The sequence below is a fragment of the Elephas maximus genome, chromosome 20 (assembly GCF_024166365.1).
Source record: "Elephas maximus indicus isolate mEleMax1 chromosome 20, mEleMax1 primary haplotype, whole genome shotgun sequence".
Lineage (NCBI taxonomy): Eukaryota > Metazoa > Chordata > Mammalia > Proboscidea > Elephantidae > Elephas > Elephas maximus.
This window is the reverse complement of record NC_064838.1, coordinates 48,813,290-48,829,676: the sequence shown is the minus strand read 5'-3', so window position 1 is coordinate 48,829,676 and position 16,387 is coordinate 48,813,290. Positions and strand designations below refer to the sequence as shown.

At 42.1% G+C, this 16,387-nt stretch overlaps 1 protein-coding gene across 3 annotated transcripts in view; it reads right to left on the bottom strand.

The window, feature by feature from the left end:
• TCAIM (T cell activation inhibitor, mitochondrial) overlaps positions 1-12,004 on the bottom strand; it is a 44,167-nt gene extending 32,163 nt beyond the window's left edge. The window contains exons 1-3 of one of the 3 annotated variants that reach the window (XR_007514447.1): positions 11,653-11,832; positions 7,379-7,451; positions 4,046-4,181 (exon numbers count right to left, since the gene is read on the bottom strand). Coding sequence is in view for 2 of the 3 variants with exons in the window: in XM_049862744.1 (XP_049718701.1) it covers positions 4,046-4,181; positions 7,379-7,451; positions 11,653-11,830 (387 nt within the window). In the remaining variant the exon portion in view is untranslated. Of the gene's footprint in view, positions 1-4,045; positions 4,182-7,378; positions 7,452-11,652; positions 11,834-11,873 lie in introns of those variants that run through there. The other 2 variants (XM_049862745.1, XM_049862744.1) reach the window with 2 other exon arrangements.
• Between the last annotated feature and the right edge of the window lie 4,383 nt (positions 12,005-16,387).

Genomic DNA, 16,387 nt, shown 5'->3' with positions numbered 1-16,387 from the left:
TACTTTTGTTTAATTCATTATGTTTGTCTTAGCTATTAGTCTCATGAGCAAATGAAGTACATTCTCTGCTAGCGTAAGGCTAAATCTTCATAATTATGTTTCAGTAGGTATGTGTTTCTCAATGTATGATTATTTTTGCAAAAGAAAAAAAAAAAACCCCACACAGGAAGAACAAGCCAAAACTAATAAAATTTATCTACAAGAAGCGACTAGGAATGAGGTAAAGATGATAGGGATGGGAATGAGACTTGAGTAAACTTTGTATCTCATTTTGATTTTTGAAACCTATAAATGTTATACATTTTTTTAAAATAATTTTTATTGTGCTTTAAGTTTACAAGTCAGTCTCTCACACAAAAACCCATATACACCTTGCTACACACTCCCAGTTACTCTCCCTCTAATGAGGCAGCCCCCTCTCTCCCTCCACTCTCTCTTTTCGTGTCCATTTCGTCAGCTTCTAACCCCTTCCACCCTCTCATCTCCCCTCCAGGCAGGAGATGCCGACATAGTCTCAAGTGTCCACCTGATCCAAGAAGCTCACTCCTCACCAGCATCCCTCTCCAACCCATTGTCCAGTCCAATCCATGTCTGAAGAGTTGGCTTCAGGAATGGGTCCTGTCCTGGGCCAACAGAAGTTCTGGGGGCCATGACCACCGGGGTCCTTCCAGTCTCAGTCAGGCCATTAAGTCTGGTCATATGAGATTTTGGGGTCTGCATCCTACTGCTCTCCTGCTCCATCAGGGGTTCTCTGTTGTGTTTTCTATCAGGGCAGTCAACGGTTGTAGCCAGGCACCATCTAGTTCTTATGGCCTCAGGGCGATGTAGTCTCTGGTTCATGTGGCCTTTTCTGTCTCTTGGGCTTGTAATCGCCCTGTGTCCTTGGTGTTCTTCATTCTCCTTTGATCCAGGTGGCTTGAGACCATTTGATGCATCTTAGATGGCTGCTTGCTAGCGTTTAAGACCCCAGACACCACTCTTCAAAGTGGGATGCAGAATGTTTTCTTAATAGATTTTATTATGTCAATTGACTCAGATGTCCCCTGAAACCATGGTCCCCAGACCCCGTCCCTGCTACGCTGGCCTTGGAAGCATTCAGTTTATTCAGGAAACTTCTTTGCTTTTGGTTTAGTCCAGTTGTGCTGACCTCCCCTGTATTGTGTGCTGTCTTTCCCTTCACCTAAAGTAGTTCTTATCTACTATCTAATTAGTGAATGCCCCTCTCCCACCCTCCCTCCCTTCCCCCTCTCATAACCACAAAAGAATGTTTTCTTCTCAAACTATTTCTCAAGTTCTTATAATTTTTTTTTTTTTATAATAGTGGTCTTATACAATATTTGTCCTTTTGCAACTGACTAATTTCACTCAACATAATGCCTTCCAGGTTCCTCCATGTTATGAAATGTTTCACAGATTCCTCACTGTTCTTTATCGATGCACAGTATTCCATTGCGTCAATATACCATAATTTACCCATTCATCCGTTGATGGGCACCGTGGTTGCTTCCATCTTTTTGCTATTGTAAACAGTGCTGCAATAAATATGGGTGTGCATATATCTGTTCATGTAAAGGCTGTTATTTCTCTAGGATATGTTCCAAGGAGTGGGACTGCTGGATCGTATGGTAGTTCTATTGCTAGCTTTTTTTTTTTTTTTTTTAATAATTTTTATTATGCTTTAAGTGAAAGTTTACAAATCAAGTCAGTTTCTCACACAAAAGCCCATATACACCTTGCTATACACTACCAATTGCTCTCCCCCAATAAGACAGCCCGCTCTCTCCCTCCACTCTCTCTTTTTGTGTCCTAAATGTCATACATATTTTAAAAATTAAATTTAAAATGATTAAAAAATAATTGTGTATTGCTCTGAGATCCTGGACTTTGGGCCTGATTCTACAACTAGATGAGACTTTACGTCTGTTTCCCTTAGAAAAGGGGCAAGTGTGTTTGGTTAGAGCAGGAAGAAGGCTGAACGCAACACGAGGCGACCAAGAGAGTGAACTGCCTTCATAGAGCTTGCATTTTAGTGAGTGGAGAAAAATAAACAATAAACCTAATAAATGCATAAATAGGGCATGCTGTAAAGTTAAAAAAAAAGCTAAAACAATACTTCAGGATAAGGGGGACAGGGACTGCTGGGAAGGAAGGTGAGGTGGCCATTTTGAATCAGGTCATCTGGGAGAGCCTAACTGAAAGGTGACACTTGAGAATAAAGTTAAGGACAAGCCATATCTGGGTCTGTGAGAAGGACGCGCCAAACAGAGGGAGCAGCTAGTACAAAGGCCTGGCACAGAGTCAACAGTCAATGAATATAAGTTGAAAGAATACATCAAAATATAAATTCACCAGAATAATTATACTCTAAGCACACTGTGTCAGGGGTCCCCAAGACCCCCTCAGGTTTGAGGATTCGCTAAGACTCAGAGAACTCAGAAAAGCTGTTACACTCACACTCACGGTTTATGACAGTGAAAGGATGTAAATTACAATCAGCAAAGGTAAAAGGTTCATAGGGTAGCGCCCAGGAGAAACCAGGTACAGGCCTCCAGCTGTTCTCTCCCAGTAGAGTTGTACAGACAGTGCTTAATTCTCCCAAATGCTGTGACAGCATTTACGAAGTGCTGCCAACCAGGGAAGCTCACCTGAGCCTTGGTGTCCAGGGCTTTACTGGGGCTCAGCCATGTAGGCATGCAGCACACACATGACTGACCTTAGCAACTTGGTCTGCAGCCCCCAGAGGTCAAACCCATACAGTTGTGGCCCAGGGCCTCAGTCATACAAAAACAAGCATTCACCATAAATCACACTGTGAACATAAACTATCTGGCCTGTCCAAGGCCTCAGGCACATAAAAACATTTTTATCAAGCAGGTATCCCAAGAGTTCAGAGGTTATATCCCAAGAGGTGGTCAGGGCCAGTCCTGAAGCCAGGTCTTGCTTTGGAACGTGCTGTGTTTAAGCACTGGAGCCTGCTGAGTTAACCCTGGTAGGGGGGGAAAACATTCACCTATTTCTGGGCTTGGAGGCCCTGGGTGGTGCAAATGGTTAACACACTTGACTGGTAATCAAAAGGCTGGAGGTTTGAGCCCACCCAGAAGCTTCTCAGAAAAAAGGCCTGGTGATCTGCCTGGTACTTCTGAGAAATCTGGCACTGAAAACCCTACGGAGCAGTTCTACTCTGACAGACGTGGGGTCACCATGAGTTGGAGTTGACTCAGTGACAAGAGGTTTTGCATTCCTTGAGCACATTAATGTTAAATGATATTGTAGGAAAGTGGTCCACCAGCATGCACGGTAAGTGAAAGCCATTAGGGCACTGAAAAATGATTCTTCAAAAAAACTGATCATGGTAATAAACCCAATGCCGCCTAGTGATTCTGACTTATAGCGACCCTATAGGACATAACAGAACTGTCCCATAGGGTTTCCAAAGCTGTAATCCTTATAGAAGCAGATTGCCACATCTTTCTCCTACGGAGCAGTTGGTGGGTTTGAACTGCTGACCTTTCCATTACCAGCAGAGCACTTAACCGCTGTGCCACCAGGACTTCAACCATGGCAACAGAGGTCTGAAATTCTTTCAAAACTTCAAATTTAGTCTAAAAACTGACCCAGAAAACATGATTACTAATAATCTAGGAAGTTTACATGGTAGCTTTATTGCTTCTGTAACAAATGACAGCTTTCATAAGAAACATGAGTTACATTTTCAATTTTCAGTATCTCTATATTTCAAATTGGAGCCCTGGTGGTGCAGTGGTTAAGAGCTTGGCTGCTAACAAAAAGGTCGGCAGTTTGAATCCACCAGTTGCTCCTTGGAAACCCTATGGGGCAGTTCTATGCTGTCCTATAGGGTCGCTATGAGTCAGAATCTACTCGATGGTAACAGGTTTGGTTTTTTGGGTATATTTTAAATTTGTTGAAAGTACTGATGATGTCACCCCAACAGAATAATGAAAGTTTATAGAACTCTCTGTATAATATTGTAGCAAAGGTAAATAAACACAAATACAGACTAAGATAAAAAAGAATAAATATTTACCCTTTCTCTGGGGTGCTGTCCAAAGAAATCTGGGTGCACTGCAAAATAGAAAGGCCTCAAGGCATTGACTGCTTCAGCTCCTGACAAAGACCTTGAGTAGAGAAACCAGTGTGGAGATATCTTCTCTAGACATAACCTTTAAAAAAAACGTAGACTTACTTTTCATCGGGGCACGCGCGGACACACACACACATCTCCAATGTGTAAAGTGACAGTGAAATTAAAATCACTATGCACAAGAATCAACATGGAAACCAAAACGCAGAACTTTGTGGGCTTCTGAAACCTACAAAGTTTTAACAAGCAGTGAGTACTACATGGGTCCTCGTATGGTGGCTATAAATTTCTCTGATCATATATAAGAAATATTAAACAATAAAAAAGTTTTCCCTCAAAAGTCCACTTTGAAATGCTAACTGGCTTTACTACCAATACTGACAATTTTCTCTATCATCTTCTTCTTCAAATAAAAGATCTCAATATCCAATGCAATTTTCTCTTTATAGTAAAAAATATCTTGAGAACCACAACGCTTAAAAAGAGACATCAAGATGTCCCTTAGTTCACTTCATTACTAGCATGCTAAAATTATTCTAGTTGGACAACTTGATATTCTTATTCTTAAATTCTGGCATAAGTCACCTTAGAGTGTTTTTCTTAAGTACACTTTTAAATCCATAAGAAATCCTTTGCAATTTTTTGAAGGACTTCATTGAAACCTATTTTTAAATGTCATAGTTTTTTTTCATTCTGTAACAGTCTATAAGGAAGTCTCTAAATACTGTGCCAAGTTCTGTTCTCACACATTAGGTGCACTGAGGTTTTAGAAAGATTTTTTTGTTTTTATGACGGTAGAGATTATAGGTTCATCTCTGGAGGTTATTTAACAACGTGGAGGCGACCAACATATTTTCAAACTACCTTTCGTTTTGTTCAGTTTTTCTGCATGTATTTAATCTTACAGAAAGTTAATATATGGGTTGTACGTGAAGGATGATAAGAGGAGTTTGGACAGTAAAAGAAACAACAACCAGGTATCAAGGTCCTCAATAAGACGCAGTGAAGTGAACGGACGACTCCGCTTACTCTCCACCTCAGCTTCAGTTCTCATTTCCAAATGTCTGACAGACACTTGAACACCTGCCAGCACCCCTGCTGTGCTCCGTCACTGGCAGTCACTGGCAACCCAGGGAAGCGAAGCTTCACAGCAAATTCAGTGGGGACCACAGGGGCAGAAGAGCTGAAGAGGCATCTTAAAACAGCCACACCGTAGGGTCTGACACAGATAGGACTGTTAATGTACGTTAAATGAAAGCATAGCAGGGACTTACTTAATGAATACTTCTCAAGGAAAACTAAATTGAAAACTACTGTATTGCTCGAAACTGAGCAAACCCAACACAGGAAAATCTGGATTTGTACAAAGATGGGAGGGAAGGATTAGATTTTCGACAAAAGGAATCACTACAGCAGGGGTCAGCAATCTTTGTAAAGGATCAGACAGTAAATATTTTAGGCTTTGTGGGTCATATCATCTTGATCACAACTATTTAACTTTGTTGTACTGGGAAAGCAGCCATAACCCTGTTTGCCACCGAGTCTACTCCAACTCATAGTGACCCTACAGGACAAAGCAGAACCGCCCCATACGGTTTCCAAGGCTGTAATCTTTATGGGAGCAGACTGCCACGTCTTTCTCCCCTATGGATCAGAATGTCAGTACTGGTATCTATTTTGTACTTAAAACATATGGCTTAAATAAAGAATCTGCACCACAATTACCCTATAGCAGTATTTTTCATGATCTATTAATGAGTTGTGAAATCAACTTATTGGGCCATGACCAACCTTTAAAAAAGAATAGAAGAGAAAATACTAGAGGACACTGCATGTAGCAAGGATAACTACAGTTACAAAATTTTGCTTTATGGATTGCGATATATAGTTTTCTGTGGGTTGAGATCAGAAAAGCTGGAGAATCACAGCTGTATTCTGCAATGACTACCTATCAACGGCCTCAGGGAGAGGTGAGCAGCATCACTGAAGGAACGCCTAAGGGGTACTATAAAACTCACTCCTCTGGTTTGTTATAGTCTCCCCTTGCATTACAAAGTTAGAGCATGAGATCGTAGAGCTTTAGCTTGGTTCTCTGTAGCTAAGCATTAATTAAAAGAAACCACAACATGAAGAGAGTTTCTACATCTCTAGCAGAAGGACTTTTTAAGACATTGTCACACAATTTCTATGTTCAGCAATTTGTGTCATGAAGTCAACCAGAGGAAAGTCTCCCCTTGTTTGATAATTCTTGTCATACACTGAGCTGGTGGAAAGAGTCTGTTTCCTCTAAGGGACTTCCTTTTACAGTGACTATTTACTGTAACATTCACATCAAACCCACTGCTGTCGAGTCAATTCCGACTCACAGCAACCCTACAGGACCTCGTGAGGTTTCCGAGCAACCCTGCAGGGTTTCCAAGGCTGTAAATCTTCATGGAAGCAGATTGCCACATCTTTCTCCTGAGGAACAGCTGGTGGGTTCGAACTGCTAACCTTTTGCTTAGCAGCCAAGCCCTTAACCGCTGCACCACCCGGGCTCCTAACAGGCACGTAGAGGATAGTTATTTAAAGGTACTAATATTGTCAAATTTGTTTCGTAAATCTAAAACTTGACATATCTTTTTTACCCAACAGATCAAAATTGTAGTTTGGTTGCATTTTTTAAGCCAAATGAGCACTTTTTATCCCTTTTTGACTTGGCTACCAAAAAGCCAGAACTAAATTTGGTGTTCAGTTTGACTAACTGTTTAACCAGCTTTGCCTCTTAACCAAAGGATCTCCTTTCTCTGTAGGGCTTCTGATCTCTATTTCAGTTTCTCTCTACATGCCTATTAGGTTTGTATTAGTGAACTCCTTAAATCCTTTCTTGAAGTAGATGGGGTTTATATTATTCATACATAAGTAACAAATAAAGTGGTCAAATGACATTAAAACTTAAATAAAGAGGTTTTCCATACAGTAGCAACAGATTTGACGGCAACATGATAAAAATTGTGCAAAAAAGAAACTATCTTTTTTCTCTTAAGCTTTTCACTCTGAACTATTCTGACCTATAGTCTTCTTTACACCTTCTGCTCTTAATGGGCTTTTGGAGGACCTGGATGTTCATATGAATTTTACTTTTTCTTTTTGCTTTCCTACTCACCACCACAATATAAAAAACCTTAAAAACAAAGTAACTTTTGAAAGTAACAATAAACTGCAATTAACCAAATGCATAACAGATTTATCCCCCTCCCCTCCAATATTCATTACAGATTGGACCACCAAGCTTACCTCCTCACAGGTCTCAGGTGGCAAAACATTTCTGAATATATATGTACACCAACTTCCAGGCATCCATTAATCACTTAAAAAGTTAAGCAGATAAGGGGGAAAAAGATTTGAATCACACCAACTTTTCCAATAACTAAGATCTTCAGTGAGATAACTCAAACATACTATGGTCTTCATGTCAACTGGCCAAATAATCAAAAAAGAAAAAAAAAAAAAGGCTGTACTTTAGAGCAGCTCTAGGTTTACTGAAAAACTGCACAGAAAGTAGAGTTCTCGTATGCCCTTCCACCCCTGCACAAAGTTTTTCCTATTATTAACATCTTGCACTAATGTTGACCACGTGATTTCTACAATCCTGTGAGCAGTCCCTTGTCAAAGCCTTGAAATGCCACATTATTCATACAATAATCACCAGGAATAAAAAAAAAACTATTGTTTTTTTTTCCTTCCTACTTAAGCTCTGAGTTTTCTCTACTCTCCATTACTCTATTCTTGTAGAGATCAGCCAACAGCATATGCTCTCAAAACACCACACAGCTAAAGTCCTATTTTTTAAAAATATTTTCATGATGCGGTTAACTTATCTGAACCAAAACAATGTAATGTCGCATAACTGTCATTACTCGAATGATGAACATACATATTTCTAAGAAAAATCATGAAATGTCTTTTGGAAAAAAATAAAAGTGCATTTTCAAACAATGGATATAGTTGAATTTTTTCTAGTTCTGAAGGGGGCTGGTCATTTTCCCCTTGGAGTCCTAAGAGTCTTCTGAGTTTTTTATACACTCCCCTTTAGGAGTACGTTCTGACAACAAAAAGTGACAGAGAGGGTGTGATGAGATCAGGATCTGGTTTTTGGAAAAGAGAAAAGGAAGAAGACAAAGGAGAGAAGTAGAACAAAACACAAATAGCCTTTAGGGCAGTAGTTCTCAAAGCAGCAACAGCATCGCTGCGAACTTATTTTTGTTGTTGTTAGCTGCTGTCAAGTCGGCCCCCAACTCCTGGTGGCCTCATGTACAATGGAACACAACACTGTCCAGTCCTGGGCCACCCCATGATCAGCTGGGGATTGGACCCTTGTGATCTGTAAGGTTTTCAATGACTGATTTTCAGAAGCCGATTGCCAGGCCTTTTCTTTCTAGTCTGCCTTAGTCTGGAAGCTCTGCTGGGACTATTCAGCATCATAGCAACATACAAGCTTCCAGTGATGGATGGTGGTGGCGGCACGTGAGGTGGATTGGCTGGATTTGAACCCAGGTATACCTGCATGGAAGGTGAGAATTCTACCAATGAACTACCAATGCCCCTGAGAGAGAACTGGTTAGAAATGCAAATTCTCAGATCTCACCCCCAAACCCACTGCTGGTGAGCCTACTCTGACTCATAGTGACCCTACAGGACAGAGAAGAACTGCCCCATAGAGTTCCAAGGAGCAGCCGGTGGATCTGAACTGCCAACCTTTCGGTTAGCAACCAAGCTCTTAACCACTGCCCCAAACCAAACCAAATTCGCTGCCATTGAGTTGCTTCTGACTCACAGCAACCCTATAGGACAGAGGAGAACTGCCCTGCAGGGTTTCTAAGGAGTAGCTGGTGGATTTGAACTGCCGACCTTCTGGTTAGCAGCTGAGCTCTTAACCACTAGCTCCATCAGGGCTCCAATCACTGCCCCCCCAAACAAAAAAAGAAAAAAGTTCCCTTAGAGTCGATCCCGACTCATAGTGACCCTATAGGACAGAGTAGAACCACCCCATAGAGTTTCCAAGGAGCAACTGATGTATTCAAACTGCTGACGTTTCTTGGTTAGCAGCCTAACTCTTAACCACCGCACCATCAGGGCTCCTACTGCCCCAGCCCCGCTAAATCGGAAGCTCTGGGGTAGGGCCCTGCAATCTGCGTTTGAACAAGCCCTCTAGGGGATTCTGGTGCACGCTCCAGTTTTACAACCACCGCTTTAGGGAATCTTTCTGATTCTATCACCATGCAGGATTCTGAGGTGCCTGTTAGGAAACTTTTAAGCTTTAATTATTAAAAAATGCTTCTTTAATACAAACTTCAGAGTCCTAGAGTGGCACAACAGTTAAGTGCTCCACTACTAGCTGAAAAGTTTGGTATCTGAATCCACCCAGCGGCGCCTCGGAAAAAAGGCCTGGTGATCTGCTTCCAAAAGTTCACAGCCTTGAAAACTCTGCGGTGCAGGTCTCCTCTGCACACGTGGCGTTGCCGAGAGTCAAAATCGACTCTACAGCAACTAATAACAATACAAACTTAGGGAAGGACCTTGAGACACTAATCTGTACGTTAAAAAAATCAAACGAGAGTTGTCTGAACTAGTTGTTTTCTTTATGGTTTCTCCTCTTCTTAAGACTGAAAAATCAAATTCTAAGTGGAAAGAATGTTAGAGCCCAGCCGGGTGGCATGTGTGGCTGCTTGTCTTTGCATGCGGTGCAGATCTTGGGCTAGTCCTCAACTCTGGACAGCCAAGGACCTAACGTTATCACTTCAGCCAAAAATAAGTAGGCCTTGGGAAAACTAAGTATTAGGGGTCTGACTGACAACCAGAATGTCAACTTTTATATTCACTATGAGAGATACAACTCAAAAGACAACCAGAAGATTCTCAGATCCACTGTTCTTTCCCTTATAGAACTAGCTACACAGAAAATCAATTTACTCTCAGCAGACTGAAGATACACTGTTTCAGAGGAGCGCCGGGTGCTCTCCACTGCTAGTGACACTAGCTCTGAAAGCCTGGTGTACCCACACCACCTGCAGGTTTCTTGTCTTCTGGCAAATTCTTACCTAGGTGATTCTTGTCCCTATTCCATGTAGCCCACTATGATTCCATCTGGAAAAGGCTTCAGGCATAACTACAAAATATCTAAAAAGTTCACTGGACACCACTATTTTGATCAAACTTGGAAGGCAACTGATTGCTTAACTAAAGAAATTCATTAACAGGCATTTACTGGGCACTTACGTGCCAGACCCTGTGCAAAGCCCTGGGAACAGAAACACACTAGGACAATTCCAGCCCTCGAAACTTTAGCATAGGAGAGAGGGAAAAACCAAACCCATTACCGTTGCGTTGATGCCAAGTCACAGTGACCCTACAGGACAGCGTAGAGCCACCCCATAGAGCTTCCAAGGAGCACTTGGTGGATTCACACTGACAAGCTTTTGGTGAGCAGGTGTAACACTTAACCACTACACCACCAGTGTTTCCAGGAGAGGGAAGGGGGGTGAAAAAAACGGACACTAGTAGATAATTATAAAACAATACAGTAAATGCAATGATACAGCTATGCACAGAACATTATGGGGAACTCTCAGGAGCTACACCTAGAATGAGGGCCTCTTGAAAGTCTTGTCTTGGAAGATGGTATCTTCCCTGGAAGGAAGCTGGATGATAGGAGAGGACTGCAATTTGTTTACAAACCACGGTAAGTGGCTACTCCAATCCACTTGAGACTGACTTGTTTCTATTTCGTAAGAAGAAATTTTCTGAATCTCTGCATACTTTCAAACCAAATTTGGTAGAAGGAGGTATCTGAATTGGCAAAAAATCCATATTACGGTGTATTTTAAGAAAAACTGTTTTGTTTTTGCTTAAATTACTTTCAGAATTTAAGTAACTAACACTATTGAAACAGTAACTAACACTATTGCCAAGCAGCGGTCCAAGGACTGATCTCCGGCCTTTTAGCACAATTTTTATTTAGAAGTATTTTAACAAAGTTAATAATCTCAAGCTACTGTTACCTAACGGTGAAATTCCTTAGTAACTAGCTGGTAAGGCTTTTGAAAGCGGTTTGTTCTCTCAAGGAGGGAGAAAAGCAGGCAATTTTTTATTACTTTTAACTTGAATACTTCTTACACAAGGGAGAAAGGCAAAAAAAAAAAAAAAAAGCAGAAAGTTACACTAGATAAATAAATTGCACCCAGAATAAAATTCCTAGATTCTGTACCTTTCTTTTAGAAATCTTTTGCTGTGAGATTTTAACCACAATAATTTTGGACGCTTTTTCCAACGATAAATCAATGATTTCGGGAACTATTATAGTCGGAAACAATAAAAACCTAAATTGCCTTTGGTATTTTACTTCATAATGAGTTAAAACATGCGATGGGGATACTCCTGCCCCTGACACTGCCTCAGCTCGAAAGTAACAGGTCGGGCTAAGGTGACTCCGACTCTCCCCCAACCCAGCCCCGTTTCCCCCGCACAGGGGCCTGAAGGCACAAGTGGACCCCCTCCCTCTCGCTCCTTACGGGTCTGACAAGCGTCCGACGCGAGGGCGTCCTCCGACCTGCTCCGCCTCCTGCCCCGAACCAGGACGGAGCACGGTCGCTGCTCCCGCAGGGCTATGCGGGAGCGCGCGTGGGGGCGCATGCGCACCAGGGCGCCAGCCGACCAACGAGCGCACGGCGCAGGGCTCGGCGCTCCCATCTGCCCTCGCTCCACTGTGCGACAGATTCTGACAGGCTCCTACCGTCAGTGCTCTCTGAAGCCCAACCCCTGAAATCTCAGCAGGTCACTCAACGCTCCACTTATGCGTCCGGCGACCCCCGGGGCGGCGGCAGTCGCTCTACGTGGGTCGGGGCACGTGGATGGGGCCGCGGATTCGCGCTCTCATTGGCTGAAGCGTGCCAGGCCTTCCTCCCTAAGGCGCCTGCGCGCAGCTGGAGCGGCGGGTAGAAACCTGCGGTGGTCCTCCCTGCGCGCGCTGACGTCACGCCCCGGTGGCCGCTCCGCCCGCCCCGCGAGCTTTGAAGCCCCCACCCCTCCGCGTTCTGAGCGGCCGACCCTCAGGGTTCAGCGCGCGCCATTGCGAGGTTTAGGATGCGCGCATAAGTCCTCCGCGATATTTAGGACTAGGCCGGAGGGACTCGGAAAACGACTGGGACCAGGGTCCGTGGGAAGTGTGGGGGATGGAGAAGGGCGACCGAACTAGCGCCGGGTCCTGCGGGCGCGGGGGGGAGGAGCCCGGCGGGGCGCGTACCCTCCCCTCCAATCCCCGCGTCCCGACTGGGGCGAGGCTGACCCCGCCAATCCACTCCCGGGTTTAGGAAGCTGAAGCCGAATCTTTAGGGCGACTTTCAGTGAGAGGCGCAGATTTGGAAGGTCCCACTGAAGTGTACGCTTTGGCTTTCTTTCCGTAAATAGTTGTTAGGTGCGACTCACAGCAACTCTGTGTACAATAGAAGGGATCATGGCCTCTGCTTTACCCAACATGGTGTCCTCCAGGCACTGGTCCCTTCTGTTAACATGTGCGAAGTACCTGAAAGAAGCCTTGCCATCCTTGTTTCTAAGAAGCATCCTGGTTGTACTTCTTCCAAGACAGATTTGTTCTTCTGGCAGTCCATGGTATATTCAATATTCTTTGCCAACACCGTAACTCAAAGGCATTAATTCTTCGGTCTTCCTTATTCATTATCCAGCTTTCACATGCATATGAGATGATTGAAAATACCATGGCTTGGGTCAAGCACATTTTAGTCCTCAAAGTGACAGCGTTTCAACTCTTTAAAGAGATCTTTTGCAGCGGATTTGCTTAACACAATACGTCCTTTGATTTTTTTGACTGTTGTTGATTGTTGATCCAAGTAAAATGAAATCCTTGACAACTTCAGTCTTTTCTCTGTTTGTCATGATAATTGCTTATAGGTCCAATTGTGAGAATTTTTGTTTAATTTATATTGAGGTGTAATCCATATTGAACGCAGAGTAGTCTTTGATCTTCATCAGTGCTTCAAGTCCTCTTCACTTTCAGCAAGCAAGGTTGGGTCATCTGCATATCACAGGTTGTTAATGAGTTTTCCTCCTTTCCAGATGCTGTGTTCTTCTTCATATAGTCCAGCTTCTTGGATTATTTGCTCAGAATACAGATTGATTAAGTAGGGTGAAAGGATACAACCCTAAGGCACACCCTTCCTGATTTTGAACCATGTTGTAGTCCCTCATTCTATTTTAACCACTGTCTCTTGGTGTGTGTACAGGTTCCACATGAGCACAATTAAGTGTTCTAGAATTCCCATTCTTGGCAATGTTATCCATAATTTGTTATGGTCCAGTCAATTGCCTCAATAAAACATAGGTAAACATCCTTCTGGTATTCTCTGCTTTCAGCCAGCACCCATCCGACATCAGCAATGATATCCCTCATTCCACATCCTCTTCTGAATCCGGCTTGAATTTCTGGTAGTTTCCCGTCAATGTACTGCTATAACCATTTTTGAATTATATTCAGCAAAGTTGTATTTGCATGTGATATTAATGATATTGTTTGATAATTTCCATTCTGTTGGATCATTTTTTCTTTGGGATGGGCACAAATATAGATTTGTTCCTGTCGGTTGGCCAGGCAGCTGTCTTCCAAAGTTTTTGGCGTAGATGAAAAAAAAAAGAGTGAGCACCTAATAGAGCTAAAGAAAAAATCTCTTTTCTCTAGTTTGCACTTTCCTTTTGACTTTGATCCTTCTAGAATCTGGCTATTTTAACCCTTTGGTGCTTTGAATTTTTTGTTGATACCATGTGTTTTCATTGTCTCAATTTTTGATAGGTAGTATGGATTTTTTTACTTTCCCCAAGTACCACTAATTACACCCCGGAGTCCCCACTGGGGTCTTTCGGTACAAATGTGTAACAAATGAACAACTTTCAAAATTTGTTTCCTACCAAAAATTCAAACACCTCATACAGTACCCTGTAAAACAGTAACTTGTGGCACATGCCTGTTTCTTCATTTTCATACTTGTAACAGCATACTGTCAGCGGTACAGCTTCCCCATAAACCCCAGAGGCTGAAAAAGCTCAGGGTTGCTGTATGTAATGCAGGGCACAAAAGGGTTAAAACCTTAAGCCTTCTCCACTATCAGCATTAGCTTTAAAAATATATCACTGTAAAAAACATATGACACACAACGTGTGCCATTTTAGCCATTTTTAAGTGTACAAGCCAGTGGCATTCCTTAAATTCACAATGTCATGCTGTCATAATCACTACTGTATTTCCAAAACTTTTCACCACCCCCAACAGAAACTTTGTCCTTATTAACTCCCCATTCTCCTTTTGCCTCTAACCTACTTTCTGTCCTTAAGAACTTCAGCATGGGCTTTTTAACTCTTAGCTCCTGTTAACTTTGATTCCTCCAGGAACTGCCATAGATAAAACTAGGCAAATACAATCACAGTTCTTTCCCCTTCTACCTTACTGAAGCTTTAGGCACTATTGACTGAAGCGGAAAAAAAAAAAAGCTTCCATTTGTTCCAGCCCCAGACTCAACTTCTCATGAGAAAAGAACCCAGCCACTTGCGAAGCACCCCATCCTATCTTACTTTTCCTAAAAACTTAACCTATCACCCCTTCTTTCTCACATCTTCATGCCCTCTAATGGATCCTTACTACCCAGATTTAAACGGTCGTACACTTCTCCAATTCCTTTCTTAGGGTCTCAGTTGCTGATTCACTCATGGTGACCCCATGTATGTCAGGGTAGAACTGTGCCCCATAGGGTTATCAATGGCTGATTTTTCAGATTAGTTCAGCAGGCCTTTCTTCTGAGGTACCTCTGGGTGGACTCCAACCTCCACCCCGCTTTGGTTGGCAGTGGAGGGTTAGCCTTTTGCACCACCCAGGGACTCCACCACTGATAGAGAGGTAACAAGCCCTGGTGGCAGAATGCCTAAACACTCATCTGCTAACTGAAAGGTTCGAACCTTCCAGCAGCTCTGCTGGAGTAAAGACCTGGCAATCTGCTCCTGTAAAGATTTCTGCCTAGAAAACCCTATGGGGCAGTTCTACTGTTATATAGGGTCACTGAGTCAGAACCCACTCAACACACACAATTTATAACTGCCCACTTAACATTCCCAGTTGTCCTTAAAGGCACCTCATATTGATGGTGGTAATCTGCAAGTTTAATTCACTTCCAGTCACCCAGTGTGTTCATACTAGAGAACTGGGCATCTTTCTTTTTTGACCTCTCCTCTGCCTTGCTTCCTACCTCCCACCCATGATAGTATTCATTCCACATTTCATGATAGTAAGGTATTTTGCTAAGTGTTAGAATTTACTTTTCTAGTCTTGTGAGGTTATAGATCTATTCCAATGATGCTGCCACTACCATATTTTGGGAACTCCTTTAGGAAATTCAGTCCCTCTAGAATAAGTCACACCTTATTCTTTTATTACTCACCTTATTCAGAGTTTTCTTTACATGATTTTAAATTATAAAGTACCAAATCTAAAGTATCAAAGATGAGCATCATGACCTTGGAGAAGGACTGTGCTAGATTCTGAAGATGACTTCATGAGTTTTAACTTCTAAGCTGGTTTGAAAGGAATAATCAATCCTTGTTTAGATATTTAAGTTCCAGCATGTTTGTTTAAAATACTGTTTTCCTTAGTCATACTTAATGTTGCACAAATGAATTGTAAATTTTCAAAAATCACAGTAAGCTAAGGTACACTAAAGGAAAATGATTCTGACAGTAATTTAACTTTTTTGGGTGTATAATTTAGAGTTTAGTGTTTGAGTTACTTTTCAATATCATTGTACTAGTTTGGATTATAGATGTAGAGTAGGCTTTAGAAATTGGACTGAGCATACACTAAACCTGTTTCATACCCCTAAAGATTTTCTGAAAACTCCAGTTACCTGCTTGCGTGTTTTCCCGCTTATGCCTCCCTGTTATTAAATGCTGCACAACATGCAGTTTGTGGTTTTTCATTGTTTGGATTTCAGAATAAACAGGGAGGGATTTACCATAGCTGGGTTCTCCTAACTTAAGGAGAAGCCAAAAAATAATGTGAATAATCACTATTCAGTGTAGGAAAAACCACTGTAAATTGTAAATATCAATCAAAACTTTTAGTGTTTGAAAACTATTAACTTACTGTAAATCAATAAAGTACACAAGCTGAATATAGTGAAAACTTTATTTTTATTGCCTTTTATTTTCAACAATGATTACTTGAACTTAAAAAAAAAAAGCCTTTATTAA